General features: G+C 38.5%; 1 protein-coding gene across 1 annotated transcript in view; it reads left to right on the top strand.

Moving 5' to 3' along the window:
* PLA2G4A (phospholipase A2 group IVA) overlaps positions 1–12,071 on the top strand; it is a gene marked incomplete at both ends in the record, with an annotated part of 59,072 nt that extends 47,001 nt beyond the window's left edge. Inside the window, 5 exons of the mRNA XM_079536523.1 lie at positions 1,002–1,244; positions 7,308–7,492; positions 9,896–10,091; positions 10,304–10,461; positions 11,940–12,071. Of these exons, the coding sequence (XP_079392649.1) occupies positions 1,002–1,244; positions 7,308–7,492; positions 9,896–10,091; positions 10,304–10,461; positions 11,940–12,071 (914 nt within the window). The remainder of the gene's footprint in view (positions 1–1,001; positions 1,245–7,307; positions 7,493–9,895; positions 10,092–10,303; positions 10,462–11,939) is intronic.
* Positions 12,072–12,376: the final 305 nt, after the last annotated feature.

The following is a 12,376-nucleotide window of genomic DNA, read 5'->3' as shown; positions in this document are numbered from 1 at the left end:
GGTGTTTGATGTTTGTTATCTCTCTTCTTGTTTAAAGAGCCTGAGCTTGAGTGATCTCAATGTACAAAGCAATGGAAAAGCTGTGTTATGGCAGGTTATAAATGGTCACACCAGTCCAAGTCATTTTAGCATTTATAACATCTAGTTGTAGATATTTAAGACTGGACATTTCATTGTACTTCTTAAGTAAAATTAAATATTGGTTATTGTCTCTAGTGAAGTTATCTTTTTCAGATATTTTAGAATTTCTGTGTGATAGCATTCTCATTTATGCAGATATCACAGAATTTATATCTGATATCTACAACTTTATGCATACTTCCGTATCCACTATGACTGTGAGGAATACATCTAACTCTGAGATTGTCTGCAGTTAAGTAAAATAGAAATGACCTCTATTTGAGCAGACCACCCAGAGCCAGTATAAATATTGTATCTCCACCTGAGGAAATACCTTGACATTTTCCAGTGGCACAGTAAAGGGATGTGCTCAGAAGAACCAAACAAAGATTTTATGAAGATTCAGAGGCCTAGCTCTGGTTCCTTAAGGAAAGCTGGATTTCTAGCAGTCAGCAGAGGATGAAAGAGATATCAATATACATCCAGATGAATTTGAGTCTACAGTATACAGATATTGGTGACTCAAGTTTCTCACCTGAGTCTAGTACAGATAAAGTCATATTTTTCTTGCCTTTGCCATCCAGACTAGCTAAAATACAGCTCAGGTCATCTAACATAGTCCCAGCACGTTTTCCTGTTGGATATATCCACACTGCTATAGTGCAAATGAGAACATTCGCTGGCTTGTAAAGGTGACAGGATGATTTCTATCCATTCTCTCCATAAGCTCCTTCATTCAGTCTGTGGCTCTTTGAAAGAAGGCAATGGCCTAGTTCTGCTTATTTTAATTGGTATTTTATTTCAAAAGACCCAGAAATTTTGATTTAATACTTCACACATTAATTAGCTTACCACTGAATTTTTTCCTTTGTCCTCTAAAGGCACTGAAAATTCAGAGGCAAATGAAGAGTATCAGAACAGCAGCCAAGAAAGCTGGGTGCAGCGAATGCTGATGGCTTTGGTGGGTGATAGTGCCCTTTTCAATACCAGGGAAGGACGTGCTGGGAAAGTGCACAACTTCATGCTGGGATTGAACCTCAACAGCTGTTACCCACTGTCTCCTCTGGCAGACCTCCTGACTCAGGAATCTGTGGAAGAAGATGAACTAGATGCAGCCGTTGCAGGTTAGTTTGCAGAAAGCCTGTGTTGCTGCATATTCATTGATTAAACTGTGTTCCTCAATATGGTAACATTTACTCAAACTACAGGGCTTACAACTGCTCTTGAACAAAGGTGGGACAACATTTCTCTATAAGCAGTCATGAGTACTGACCAGCACTGAAGGTTGTCAGATGACTGGGAGTCACAAAAGGCACTGCACAACAGTTTTGCGTGCCACCTACTTCCTGAATCCCCTGACAAGCTCTACAGCACAACTGCTACTATTTTGGCTTTGTTTTCAAGGAGATGCTGACAGAGGGGATCAAGCCATTTTTGTGTGTGGCACCCTTCATTAAGGCTGCTTCTTACTCACTTGGGCTGCTCCAAGGGATGGTCTGTGTTCTTTTCACAGGCTAAGCCTTTGGATGGAAGGAGAACCTCTCCTTATCCTTCTACAGCTTTTCTGTAGCTTCTGACACTTTTGTTTTCCTCTGACAATCCTGTGGAGGCAGTGCACTTCTTTAGTTGAACATCCTTGCCTTCCTGACTCCATGTTCCTCCCAGTGTGACTGATCTGTCAGACGCATCTGCATTTCACAGTCTCAGGGGTTGGAAGGGACCTCAAGAGATCACTGAGTCCAAACCCCTTGCGAAAGCAGGCACCCTACAATAGGTGGCACAGGTCAGCATCCAGATGGGGCTTGAATAGAAGGGGCTTCATAGAAGGAGATTCCACAACCTCTCTGGGCAGCTTGTTCCAGTGCTCCATCACTGCGAAGAAGTTTGTCTGCATGTTAGTACAGATCTTTCAAGTTCAAGTTTTAGGCCATTACTCCTTGTCCTATTGCTACATACCACTGAGAAGAGCCTGGCCTCATCCGTTTTCCTCCCACCTCCCTTTAGATATTTATTAACATTCATCTGATCCCACCCCCTTCCCCCCCCCCCCAAACTTCTTTTCCCCTTGCTAAACAGACCCTGGTCTTTCAGAATTTCCTCACACAGGAGATGCTCCAGGCCCTTCATCATCTTTGTGGTCCTCCACTGCACTCGTTGTCAGAGGTCCCTGTTTGTTTTGTACAGGGGAGCCCATGGTCTGTGTGGCCTCACCAGGACAGAGCAGAGGGGGAGGATCACCTCCTTCAACTTGCTGGCCACGCTCTTTTTAATGCACTGCAGGACAGCATTGGCCTTCTTGGCCCCCAGGGCACACTGCTGGCTCATGGCCAACCTGTTGTCCAGCAGGACCCCCAGACCCTTCTCCTGAGCTTCTCTCCAGCAGGTCAGCCCCCAACCTGTACTGATACATGCAGTTATTCCTGCCCAGGTACAAGACCTCTACACTTGCTCTTATTAAACCTCATCAGGGTCCTTCTATACCCAATTTCATCTTGTCATAAGCAGGAAGCAAGCATGCTGGTGGCAAACTTGAATTTAAGAAAAAAATCAATTTGCAGAAGTTGTTCAGTGCCTTTCCCCACCCCCTGCATGAACTGCATGGTGAATAGGACAGTAGGTGTAGAGAATTAGGTATCACATTTAATTAGCATTTCAAAGACTTCCTATTGGCAGTGTTAATTACGCTCTGCTCAGTGAAAGCCTCTGAATTGCGGAGTTTTCTTTTGTCTCTGGTGCACTTTTTTTCTTCCTTAGTAGACAACAGAGCGCTGCGTTATGGATGTGGTTTTCCCGATAGAGAAGTTAAGTCACAGTCAAGATACAGTGTGGAGTTTCTGTGGTACAAACTGCAATGCTTGTAGATTATTATTGACATCTTTCAAGTCAAGGAGCTGCCATTCTCTGTTCCTTCCATGTTCTTGTGTGGCAGCACAGCACTGTCAACCATCCCATGTTATAATAGTCACTTCAGTCCCTATTTTCTATCCAGAGGAAATAGATTGTCTCAGTCAGTCATTAGGCAATAGTAAATACCAGATGTCGTTTAAAAGCTTAAGGAGCAGGCACTGTCTAATGTGTATTTGTTAATGTAACAAATCCCTTTGAGTGGTTGTATAGTAATTTCCATCTGTACTCCACTTTCTAAATATTTCTACCATCTCAGAGGTGTTTACAACGGGGTAATCTTAATATTTATAGTGGTTCTAAAAGAGGCAGGAAAGCGGGTAGTAAACTTATGGTTGGAAAAAGTGACAGTTGATGAGAATTTTGCATAATTAAGACACGTGGATAATCTTGAATATCAACTATCAGCTTCCTGGATTTTAATTTCAGTTGAAGTAAAATGCAGGCTTGACAGAATGAGTCTGTTTCTCCGAGGCAATTACTTGACTGTCTGTCACCTGAAAATTCCTGGGCTAAAATGTCTGGTGGAAGTTTGCTATAGCTGCAAGTTTTTAGTGTTTTTTGGGAGCCCAGACTCATAAACCTGAATTAACAACTAAGAATCTAACATCTGTGAATGGCTCCAATGTAGCCAGGAGTAATAAAAAGCCAAAACAAAGCACAAAATGTCAGCAGTTAATCTAAAAATTAATCATTCAGTAGTGCAGAACGTATCCACTTTTTAATGCTGCTGGTGAATTTTGCTAATAGCTGTAAGAACCTGGGAATCCAGAGGAATAGATAGAAAAGAAACTTAGGAATAAGTTTGAAATACCATGTATTACCATGGCACTGGTTGCATTTAAGCACTGCATATTTATTCCTATCAGTAAGAATTTTCCTAGCAGTTTGAGTACAGAGAAGTCTGGATTTCTTAGACTTCGCTTTTATTAACCCCAAACAGAAAAGTAAATGAATCAAAAAGTAATGTTTTACATCTCCAGTAATCTCAAGCCTTTCACAGACACAAATCATGCTCTGGGAGTTCAGCATGGGTGTGCAGTCTGCTTAGAAAGAAACACTCCTACAGACCAGATTCTGTTCTTGTGACAATCAGTGGGATTACTGCTGCCTAAGTCAGTGGGCCAGCATCTAACTCCTTAAGCACTGAAGCAGAGAGTGTACATGAGAAAACTGCTCTTGCAGTGGGCTCATTAAGAGTTATAAATTGGTGAAAATGCCAGTATAGCACCTGTATTTGAACTGTATTGTGATTTTGTTTTTTTTCATGTGTGTGCTCTACTTTGTGTCTCTTTGGTGCTTACATCCCCAGCTTATATAATGAAAATACTTGGCATCATTTTGCTGCGGATTCCATTTGTACTGAGAGTTTTCTTAACTGACTACAAATATGCTTTAAAAGTTTACATTTCTTGAGCAGTTTCATTGTGAATTCAGAGTTGTTTTATTTCTGTGCCTTAATATTACAACACACCAAAATTCCTTGAGAAAATGCCATATGAATAACAATAGGGGAAAAAAAAAAAAAACAACTTACAATTTCCACTTCCTTACTTATAATCCCCACTTCCTTGCTTCATTATTTATGGAAACTCTGCTATAGTAAATGCACGTCAATAGCAAATGCCCTTTTCATCCTCCTTACTTTCATTGAAGCTGCCATCTGTGACAAAGTTTGGTCGCTAGAGCACAGTATTTTTTTATTTCCAAGCAGCTCTTGTTTATTTCCAAGCTGGCTGTGTATCCGATTGCTGCAGACCAGGCAAGCATTTCGTGCTTCTCTCTGTTGGCTGTTCCATGACCTGAAAGCTTCTCTTCATACAGATACATCTTTCAGAAGAGAGTCTGCCTGATCTGAAAATTCACATCCCAGGCTCTCAAAGCATAAATATTATTTCAGCCTTCACTCTGGTGCATAATGGTGGGCTGACGTAGCGGGGCTACTGGAGTACGTGGTGTGATAGTCCTGGGAGCGCGTGTTGTAAAATATAAATGGCATAAAGGTTTCTTACCCAGCCCTTTAAAATAACTGCAGCATAGGGTATAAAGTAAGCAGTGCTTCATTCAGCATAGTTCAGTCTGGCTGCTTGTCTTACCTCGCTGGTTCTACTGCTGGCCTCCATCTCCATCATGTAAATCCAACCAAACTACATGCTGAGTCTGCCCTTAAGTTCAGGACCTTAAAATAAAATAACTACTGGATAATCTTCACTGCGTTTTTAATTCTGGACACACAGCATGGACGTAGGTTATGTTTTGGAACTTTTCTTCTCAGTTCAAAAACTAGATTTACTTCTAAAAGATACTGTGGTAAAAAAAAAAAAAAGCTCTAAAATTGAATTTCTCCTGTTATTACAGGAGTCCATGAATAATGATAACAATCCATGTGGTCGTTATAAATTCAGTGATGATGTTACAATGCTTTATCCTATTAAGTATCTTAACAATTACGTTATGATAAGTTGGAAAATAGTATCCCGAACACTGTCTCCATAGAACTGTCTTGTTTTTGGTAGGGGATTTATGTATGCAGTAGCATAAAAAATACAGGAGGTGGTACAAACTTAATTTAAAAGATCACCGTTAACTTGATTTGGCTTCAAACTCAAGTTTTATAAAAAAAATCTAATACAAAACTTGACCAAAGATGTTTTTTCAATTTTTGGGAATTCCAGCAAGAACAAAGGTTTAAAATGAATAATAGATTGTTTGAAATACAGTCTTCAAAAAAGGAGAGGGAGATCAGGGAGAGGGAGATCAGAACTGTTTTAATTGTGCTAGAGGTGTGTGTAGTAAGTGTATCTTTTCAATGGCAAATATTGGATCGTAAGTAATTCGATAAATTCTAATATAATTTCATTGATTTATGCTGATTAACAGGTATGAAATATGCCTGTTTTTCAAATAAGTCTCTTATGCAGCTCTTTAGTACCAAGCAGTAATTTGAAGATGTTTTTTATAGGAATCAGAGCAAATATGAGGAAACTGGTGAGTCATTTTTTTAACCATTTTTTATCCAACTGCAGTTTAGGGAATAATAATAACAGAACTAAAAAAATATTATAAATGTTTCGCTGCTCATAGCAGTATTTTTTTCTTATGGATCCTGAAATGAAGAAAGAAGTTTGTTCTTTCAAACTGGAATTTGAATCAGATTTGATCTTCTTTTTTTCACGTTAAAATATCTTTCTTTCAGATAATTTCTACCACTAATAGGTAGATGATAGTAAATTTAATCATACAAGAAATAGTTGCAGCATTCTATTCAGCATTACTTAGATTACACTGCCCTCTATAGATATTGTCATTTGTTTTTAGTTAAAAAGCTAAACCATGAATCAGAAATACTTTTAAAATCTGGAGCTAGAAATAATTGTCAGGAGCAAATTTTTACCTACTTACAGGGATGGTTTAACAGTATCCAGAGGATTGGATAGCACAAAAACACCCGCCAAAACTCACTTGGTTTTCTTGAGTGGCACCCAGAGAATATTGGGATTGAAAGGAAAACATCATTTTCCTCAGCCCTCCATTTGGACATCGATGGAATGACTTGACTCAGAAATTAGGTTGTCTAGTTTGAAAGCATTAGGTGTAGGAACTATTTTATAATGACAGTAAGTAGCTAATTCTGTCCACTGCTTAATTTCAGATGTGAATATGGGTTACAGTAATGAGGTCATGAGGTTTGGAGTGGGTTGAGAAGCAAGTTGTTTGACTTGTCATCCTGAACAGTCAGGAACAGACAGAGACAAGCAGTGCCCCAGAGCAGATCCACTTTGAAGCTCTGTGGGCAAATTCCAGTTATTTGGGTGAAGAGGAGCTGGAAAGAACAGAAGGTTTAGGTGAGAAACTTGGGGAGAAGGCTAGGCAGGGATTGTAGGGCATGGGATATACTTTAGGATTCTATCTTGGCATCCCACAAACACTTTCCTTTGTGTCTTGTGTTGTTGGGTTAAGGGATAAAGCTAGTAAGGCCAGGGATAAAGCTGGGCATCTGTCCTCACCAGTTACACCTTGAGCCACTTCTGCTTCTGCCTTGAGGCAGGGAGTTGCTGCACATCACCTACTGGGCCCATCCCACCTGTTTCTTTTTCTGCTTCTCTAGTTGATGAGATTTAAGGTGATATATGTGTTCTTTTAATGATTAGCTGGAATACTGAGCATTTTAAAGTTTCTAGATTCTTCATTACTTGGGGAAACATTAAAAACTCCATCAAAATTGCAGTTTTTAATTGATTGATGTGTTCCTGTTTTGTTTTGTTTTCATTTGTTCTGCATAGATCCTGATGAGTTTGAGAGGATATATGAGCCACTAGATGTGAAGAGCAAAAAGATTCACATTGTGGACAGTGGTCTTACATTTAACCTTCCATATCCACTTATCCTAAGACCTCAAAGAGGAGTTGATCTCATCATCTCTTTCGATTTTTCAGCAAGGCCAAGTGATTCCAGTCCGCCTTTCAAAGTAAGTAAGATAGGGTATTCTCTTATTTGCATTAATAAATTTAAGTTAAATTTTATTTTTCTAGTTGAACTGGTTGCTCACTTAACGCTGGCAATTCTGTCTACAGCATTAAAGCAATTTGTTTCCACATCAAGGCAGAATATTCCACTCTGCCTCAGTTCCTGTTTACATGACTTACACAAGACAAGTGACACAAAGTAGAAGAATGTAATTTGCATCTCTGCAAACCACTATTTAGAGTAGTAGCTGTGTTGCTTTTTATGAAAGTCTTGCTGTCATGCTGAATTGCTGATTTTATGTCAGTAGTTAACAGTTAAGTTTACTGTTGTGCTTTTAGATCTGTACAGCTGTTCTCTTCTGTGATGCAAAGTAATGTTTTTCTGTCATTGCCTTGTCAAAACAGGTTTTCACTCAGCTACTCTGGTATTGCTAAATGTATAACATTTTGTAAATGAAACTAACTGTTCATTTTCATCTCTCTAGGATAATCCCTGTGCTGTTTTAAGTAGTATGCCTAAATGTGTTCATGCCAAAGCAAAAACCACAGAAAAGTACAGATTAAATACAGAATAAATACACTTGCTTACTTTCTTTAGCAGGTGTAGAAAGCATGGCTGTTAGGCCACGCAGTCTGTACAAGTTCTGCATCCAGACAGCTGCAGATGATCAAAAAAGGTTAATGTTGAATGATTTGATAGCTGATAAAGAAACAGCAGCACTTAATAGTCTATTGTGAGGGTCTTAAAGAATAGGGAACATTTATTTGAAACCCGAGTGAATTTTAATAAATAAGTTTTAAGGAAACCAAGAAAGCATGCTAATTGAGGAACACCTGGTGTTCTTTGTTAGTGTACTGGCAACTTTTAATTAGAACAAAGAAAGAGCTTTTTTTTTTCCTTCTGACTATCAAGGAACGAAACCTCAGAACAACATTAAGATCACAGTTTTCAAATGCAAAGAAAAGCAAGAGGACTAGAAAAGAATAACTTCATAATCTCCAGGTGTTTTGGGGGCTGCTGAAAAGAGTAGAACTCTGAGAGGAACTGGAGTAGTGCCAGGACCTTTCATTTTGATTCAATCCCAGAGTCGTCTTTCTTCCTCTAAGTATTTGTTCATTTAAAAATTTCTTTCCTAATTTGTCATGACTACCTTCCATATCAGCTGGATTTACTGATACAATTCTGTCATCTCCTCTGAAACATTTATTACACTCTTTTTTATGTTCTGCACGTGGGGCCTACGTAGAAGGCTCTACGTAGTTGTTTCTATTACTTTTCCTATGCATTGAGCCTTCTATCTCAATCCATTGCAGTTTTCTGTGCCATTTTGGTGAACATATCTGGATGGTGTCCTGAAAGTTTTTCTATAAACTCTAAGTTTGAAAAGGTGAACTCATTTTACAAAAGAAAGGACGGTGAGAAAATTAAATGATGCCTTGGGATTTTAGTGGTAAACGGTAAAGCTGCTGTTGAAGGGAATGATTCATTTGTTCCTGAAGCACCAATACGTGTATAATAAAAATAGTGATGTACCTCTAGCTAATGCGCATAGAGCCCACCACATAGAGGCAGAGGTTGCATGATAATGGCCTAAAGGACAGGAACAGGTTTTGTTTACTGGCTGTGCATAGTGCTATGAAGAGTAGATGTCAGTTTAACAGTTGGGCTTGTTCTGTCTATGGTAGCACTCTGATACGCTTTTAGTACTCTACCACATTGGAAAATCAGCCAGCTGAAGTCAGTGGCTCCACGCTTGTTTTATTGTTTTATCATTTTATACCCACTGTCTCTTAATCTCTTGTGTATCCAAAACATTTGATCCAAGAAAGGTCCTATTTAATTTAAAACCAAGACTGAATATGTTGATTTTCCTTCCCCTCCCTTTCGCACACCCTTGTTAAATGCTTTTGAGTCATTATTTGCAAATTATTTTGTTTACTGACTTGTTAGAAGGAAAAAAAGACTGTTTTCTAGACTCTTTTGCTTAGCATGTTTTCAAATGCTCCCCTGTGTTGTGATGTGACTGGGAGCATAACAATGCGTGGACTTGTGTTTATTAACTCTCACTGGTTTCCATAGTGCTGATACTCAGTTTGCAAGTAAAATTACAAATGTTTTTTTCCTACCTGTCAACTTTGTAAATTCACATGAAGATTTATTTGACAGACCAATTCTTTCCTTCTTGTGAATCATCCCAGGTGATGAAGATTGGGCAGACTGAGTTAGCTGCTCGGTTTGCTGTACTGGGTCTTCTGTGCAAAGATCAGCTTGATTAGTTCTTCTGCAGTAAAGAAGTATGAGTTAATAAAATTGCTTCTAGAACTGACATCTGGTTGAACTGCATCCTTCTAAAGAAAAATCCTACTTTTCAATGAGTGCTTATATGCATCTTGTTTCTTTTCAGGAAATTTTACTTGCTGAAAAATGGGCCAAAATGAACAAGCTTCCTTTCCCAAAAATAGATCCAAATGTTTTTGATCGAGAGGGCTTGAAGGAGTGCTATGTTTTTAAACCAAAGGATACCTCTTCAGAGAAGGATTGCCCAACTATAATCCATTTTGTACTGGCAAACATCAACTTCCGGAAGTACAAAGCTCCAGGTGAGCAAATTGTTTGGGATGCTGTATCTAGCTGTTCCTTTAAAAATGTTTCATGGCGAAGTGATTAGAGGCCAGAAATTTTTTTGTCTTTGAAGTGTCTGTTATGTTTAGGACTGTTATGTTTAGTCTGTTATGATTAGGACTTTCAAAAAACCCTTAAAAAGTAAAATGGTAAGTCTTAGATTGTGTTTGTGTTTTGCTTTTGTATGCAGGTCTTCCAAGAGAGACAAAGGAAGAGAAGGACTTTGCTGACTTTGACATTTTTGATGATCCTAATACACCATTCTCTACCTTCAACTTCCAGTATCCCAATGAGGCTTTCAAGAGGCTTCACGATTTAATGGAGTTCAACACCCTCAATAACTTAGATGTATGTATGCCAGTGTTGAAGGGTCTTAAACTATCTAGATTGTTAAAAGAGGGGAACAGATGATCTAAGTAAAGCCCTTTATCAGCTATACTGATGGTACAGAGGTTTTATTTCAGTATTTACCTGATAATTTCGAAGTACAAGGTGCTTCCTCTATTTATTTGTGCCCCTTGTTTTCTCAAAATTGAGGCTGGATCAAAGCCATTTATAGCCAGTGGGGGCTGGATTACGCTCAAGATAGGCTCTATATGAGCTTATGTAGAAGTGCACTGATGATGGGTGCACACACAACAAACTGTGGTATGGTTGACTTTTATCCTTCCAGCATGGGAAGGAATGTAGAGAATCAGGTCACTGTAGGTAATACAGTGACTGGAATTACATGAAGAAAGTTGGATGGGATGCATAGGGAGAACAGGACGAGTAGAATTTGGTCTTCTCACCTGACCTCTATTTCTGAAGTTCTGTAATACCAATTTTATTGGAAGCATTACCATATACGATCCTCTCTCCATATACTGCGAGGCAAATATGCTGCTGAAAAGGTCAGGAGGTGCTGCCAAGCAGATAAAAAAAGTCTACTTTCAGGGCTAGGAAGATGGACTGAATATCATGACTTTCTTCCAAATAGAACTAAAGAGTAGTCTTGTGTTTCCTGCAGCGCTTGAACCTGTGCTTGTCAGGACCTGTTCCCATTCATGTTCCATTCTACTTTGGTTTCTGTGATGTTTTTGTCATTTGAGGATCAAAAGCTCTGCAGGGTAACTGAGCAAAGGTGATTGTGTAGGATATGCACTATTATGTTCAGGTTTTTTTACCCAGGCCTTTATGTATGGTGTTTTTCTAAAAAAAAAAAAGAAAAAAGGGGACATGAAACTTCTTTTGTAAAGAAATTTCTTCACCCATTAACTTCACAACAATTAATTATACTTTTTAATTGATATTAACTGTAACATGGGACCATGACTGATAACCCAGTTCCCACATTATCTGTAGAGTAGCTTTCTATACTCACAGATGTATCATCTGTGGTAAAGAAAGGATTATTTTTTTTCAGTGCAGTAAGCAGACCTTGCTACGTTGGGACCAAGAAAGCAAAAACGAGGGTGTAATCCTTCAAGATAATCATGATTTAATGCATTATTTAACTGTGAATTTTTGCATTGTTTTGATTTACCCTTCAGTGTTGTTTTGGAACTCGCTTCAGATAGTTTATGTTCCTAAGTGACTTCTTTGACATTGGTGGTATGCTATCATAGCTTTATCTATAAATTACATTTCAGTCAGTGTGTTATGCAGTAAAGAAATTGAACTCATAATGATACTCAGCAATCACTTTGTTGAATTTTGGAGCAGAGGTGGAATTAAGAGTAGCAGACATTAAGATCTGAAGGGTTTTTTTCTATGAATTTTATCAATTAGTAAATCACTGAAACTTAGTTACTTTCCTGAATGACATGTTGTTGAATGTTTTCCAGGTGATCAAGCAGGCTATGATGGAAAGCATTGAATACAGAAAGGAAAATCCATCTCGCTGCTCTGTGTCACTTAGCAGTGTTGAAGCAAGGAGATTCTTTAACAAGAACAATCTTAACAACAACTACACGTAGAGAATGTGTCATAGGTCTGCTGCTTCAAGAAACTGATTCTATCTTTATAACTGGATTCAGAAAGACATTATGAGAGCAACACTCCTCTCGAAAAAAAGGGCTGTGCTCAACTCCTGAAAACATTTTCTTGTGAATTTTCAATATTATTTTGTATTTCCTTTTTTTTTTTTTTTAACATTTAAAGCATTTCAGTATATTGATATTCGTATTTTAAAAGCTATGTATGTATGTTGGTATGGCTATAAAGTCACTGAGTTTATTGTCTTTATTTTTTATCTTAGGAAAGTGTAAACACTTGTCTCTCT

The sequence above is a fragment of the Tetrao urogallus genome (genome assembly GCF_951394365.1).
Source record: "Tetrao urogallus genome assembly, chromosome: 5".
Lineage (NCBI taxonomy): Eukaryota > Metazoa > Chordata > Aves > Galliformes > Phasianidae > Tetrao > Tetrao urogallus.
This window is presented reverse-complemented; position numbering and strand designations above follow the sequence as displayed.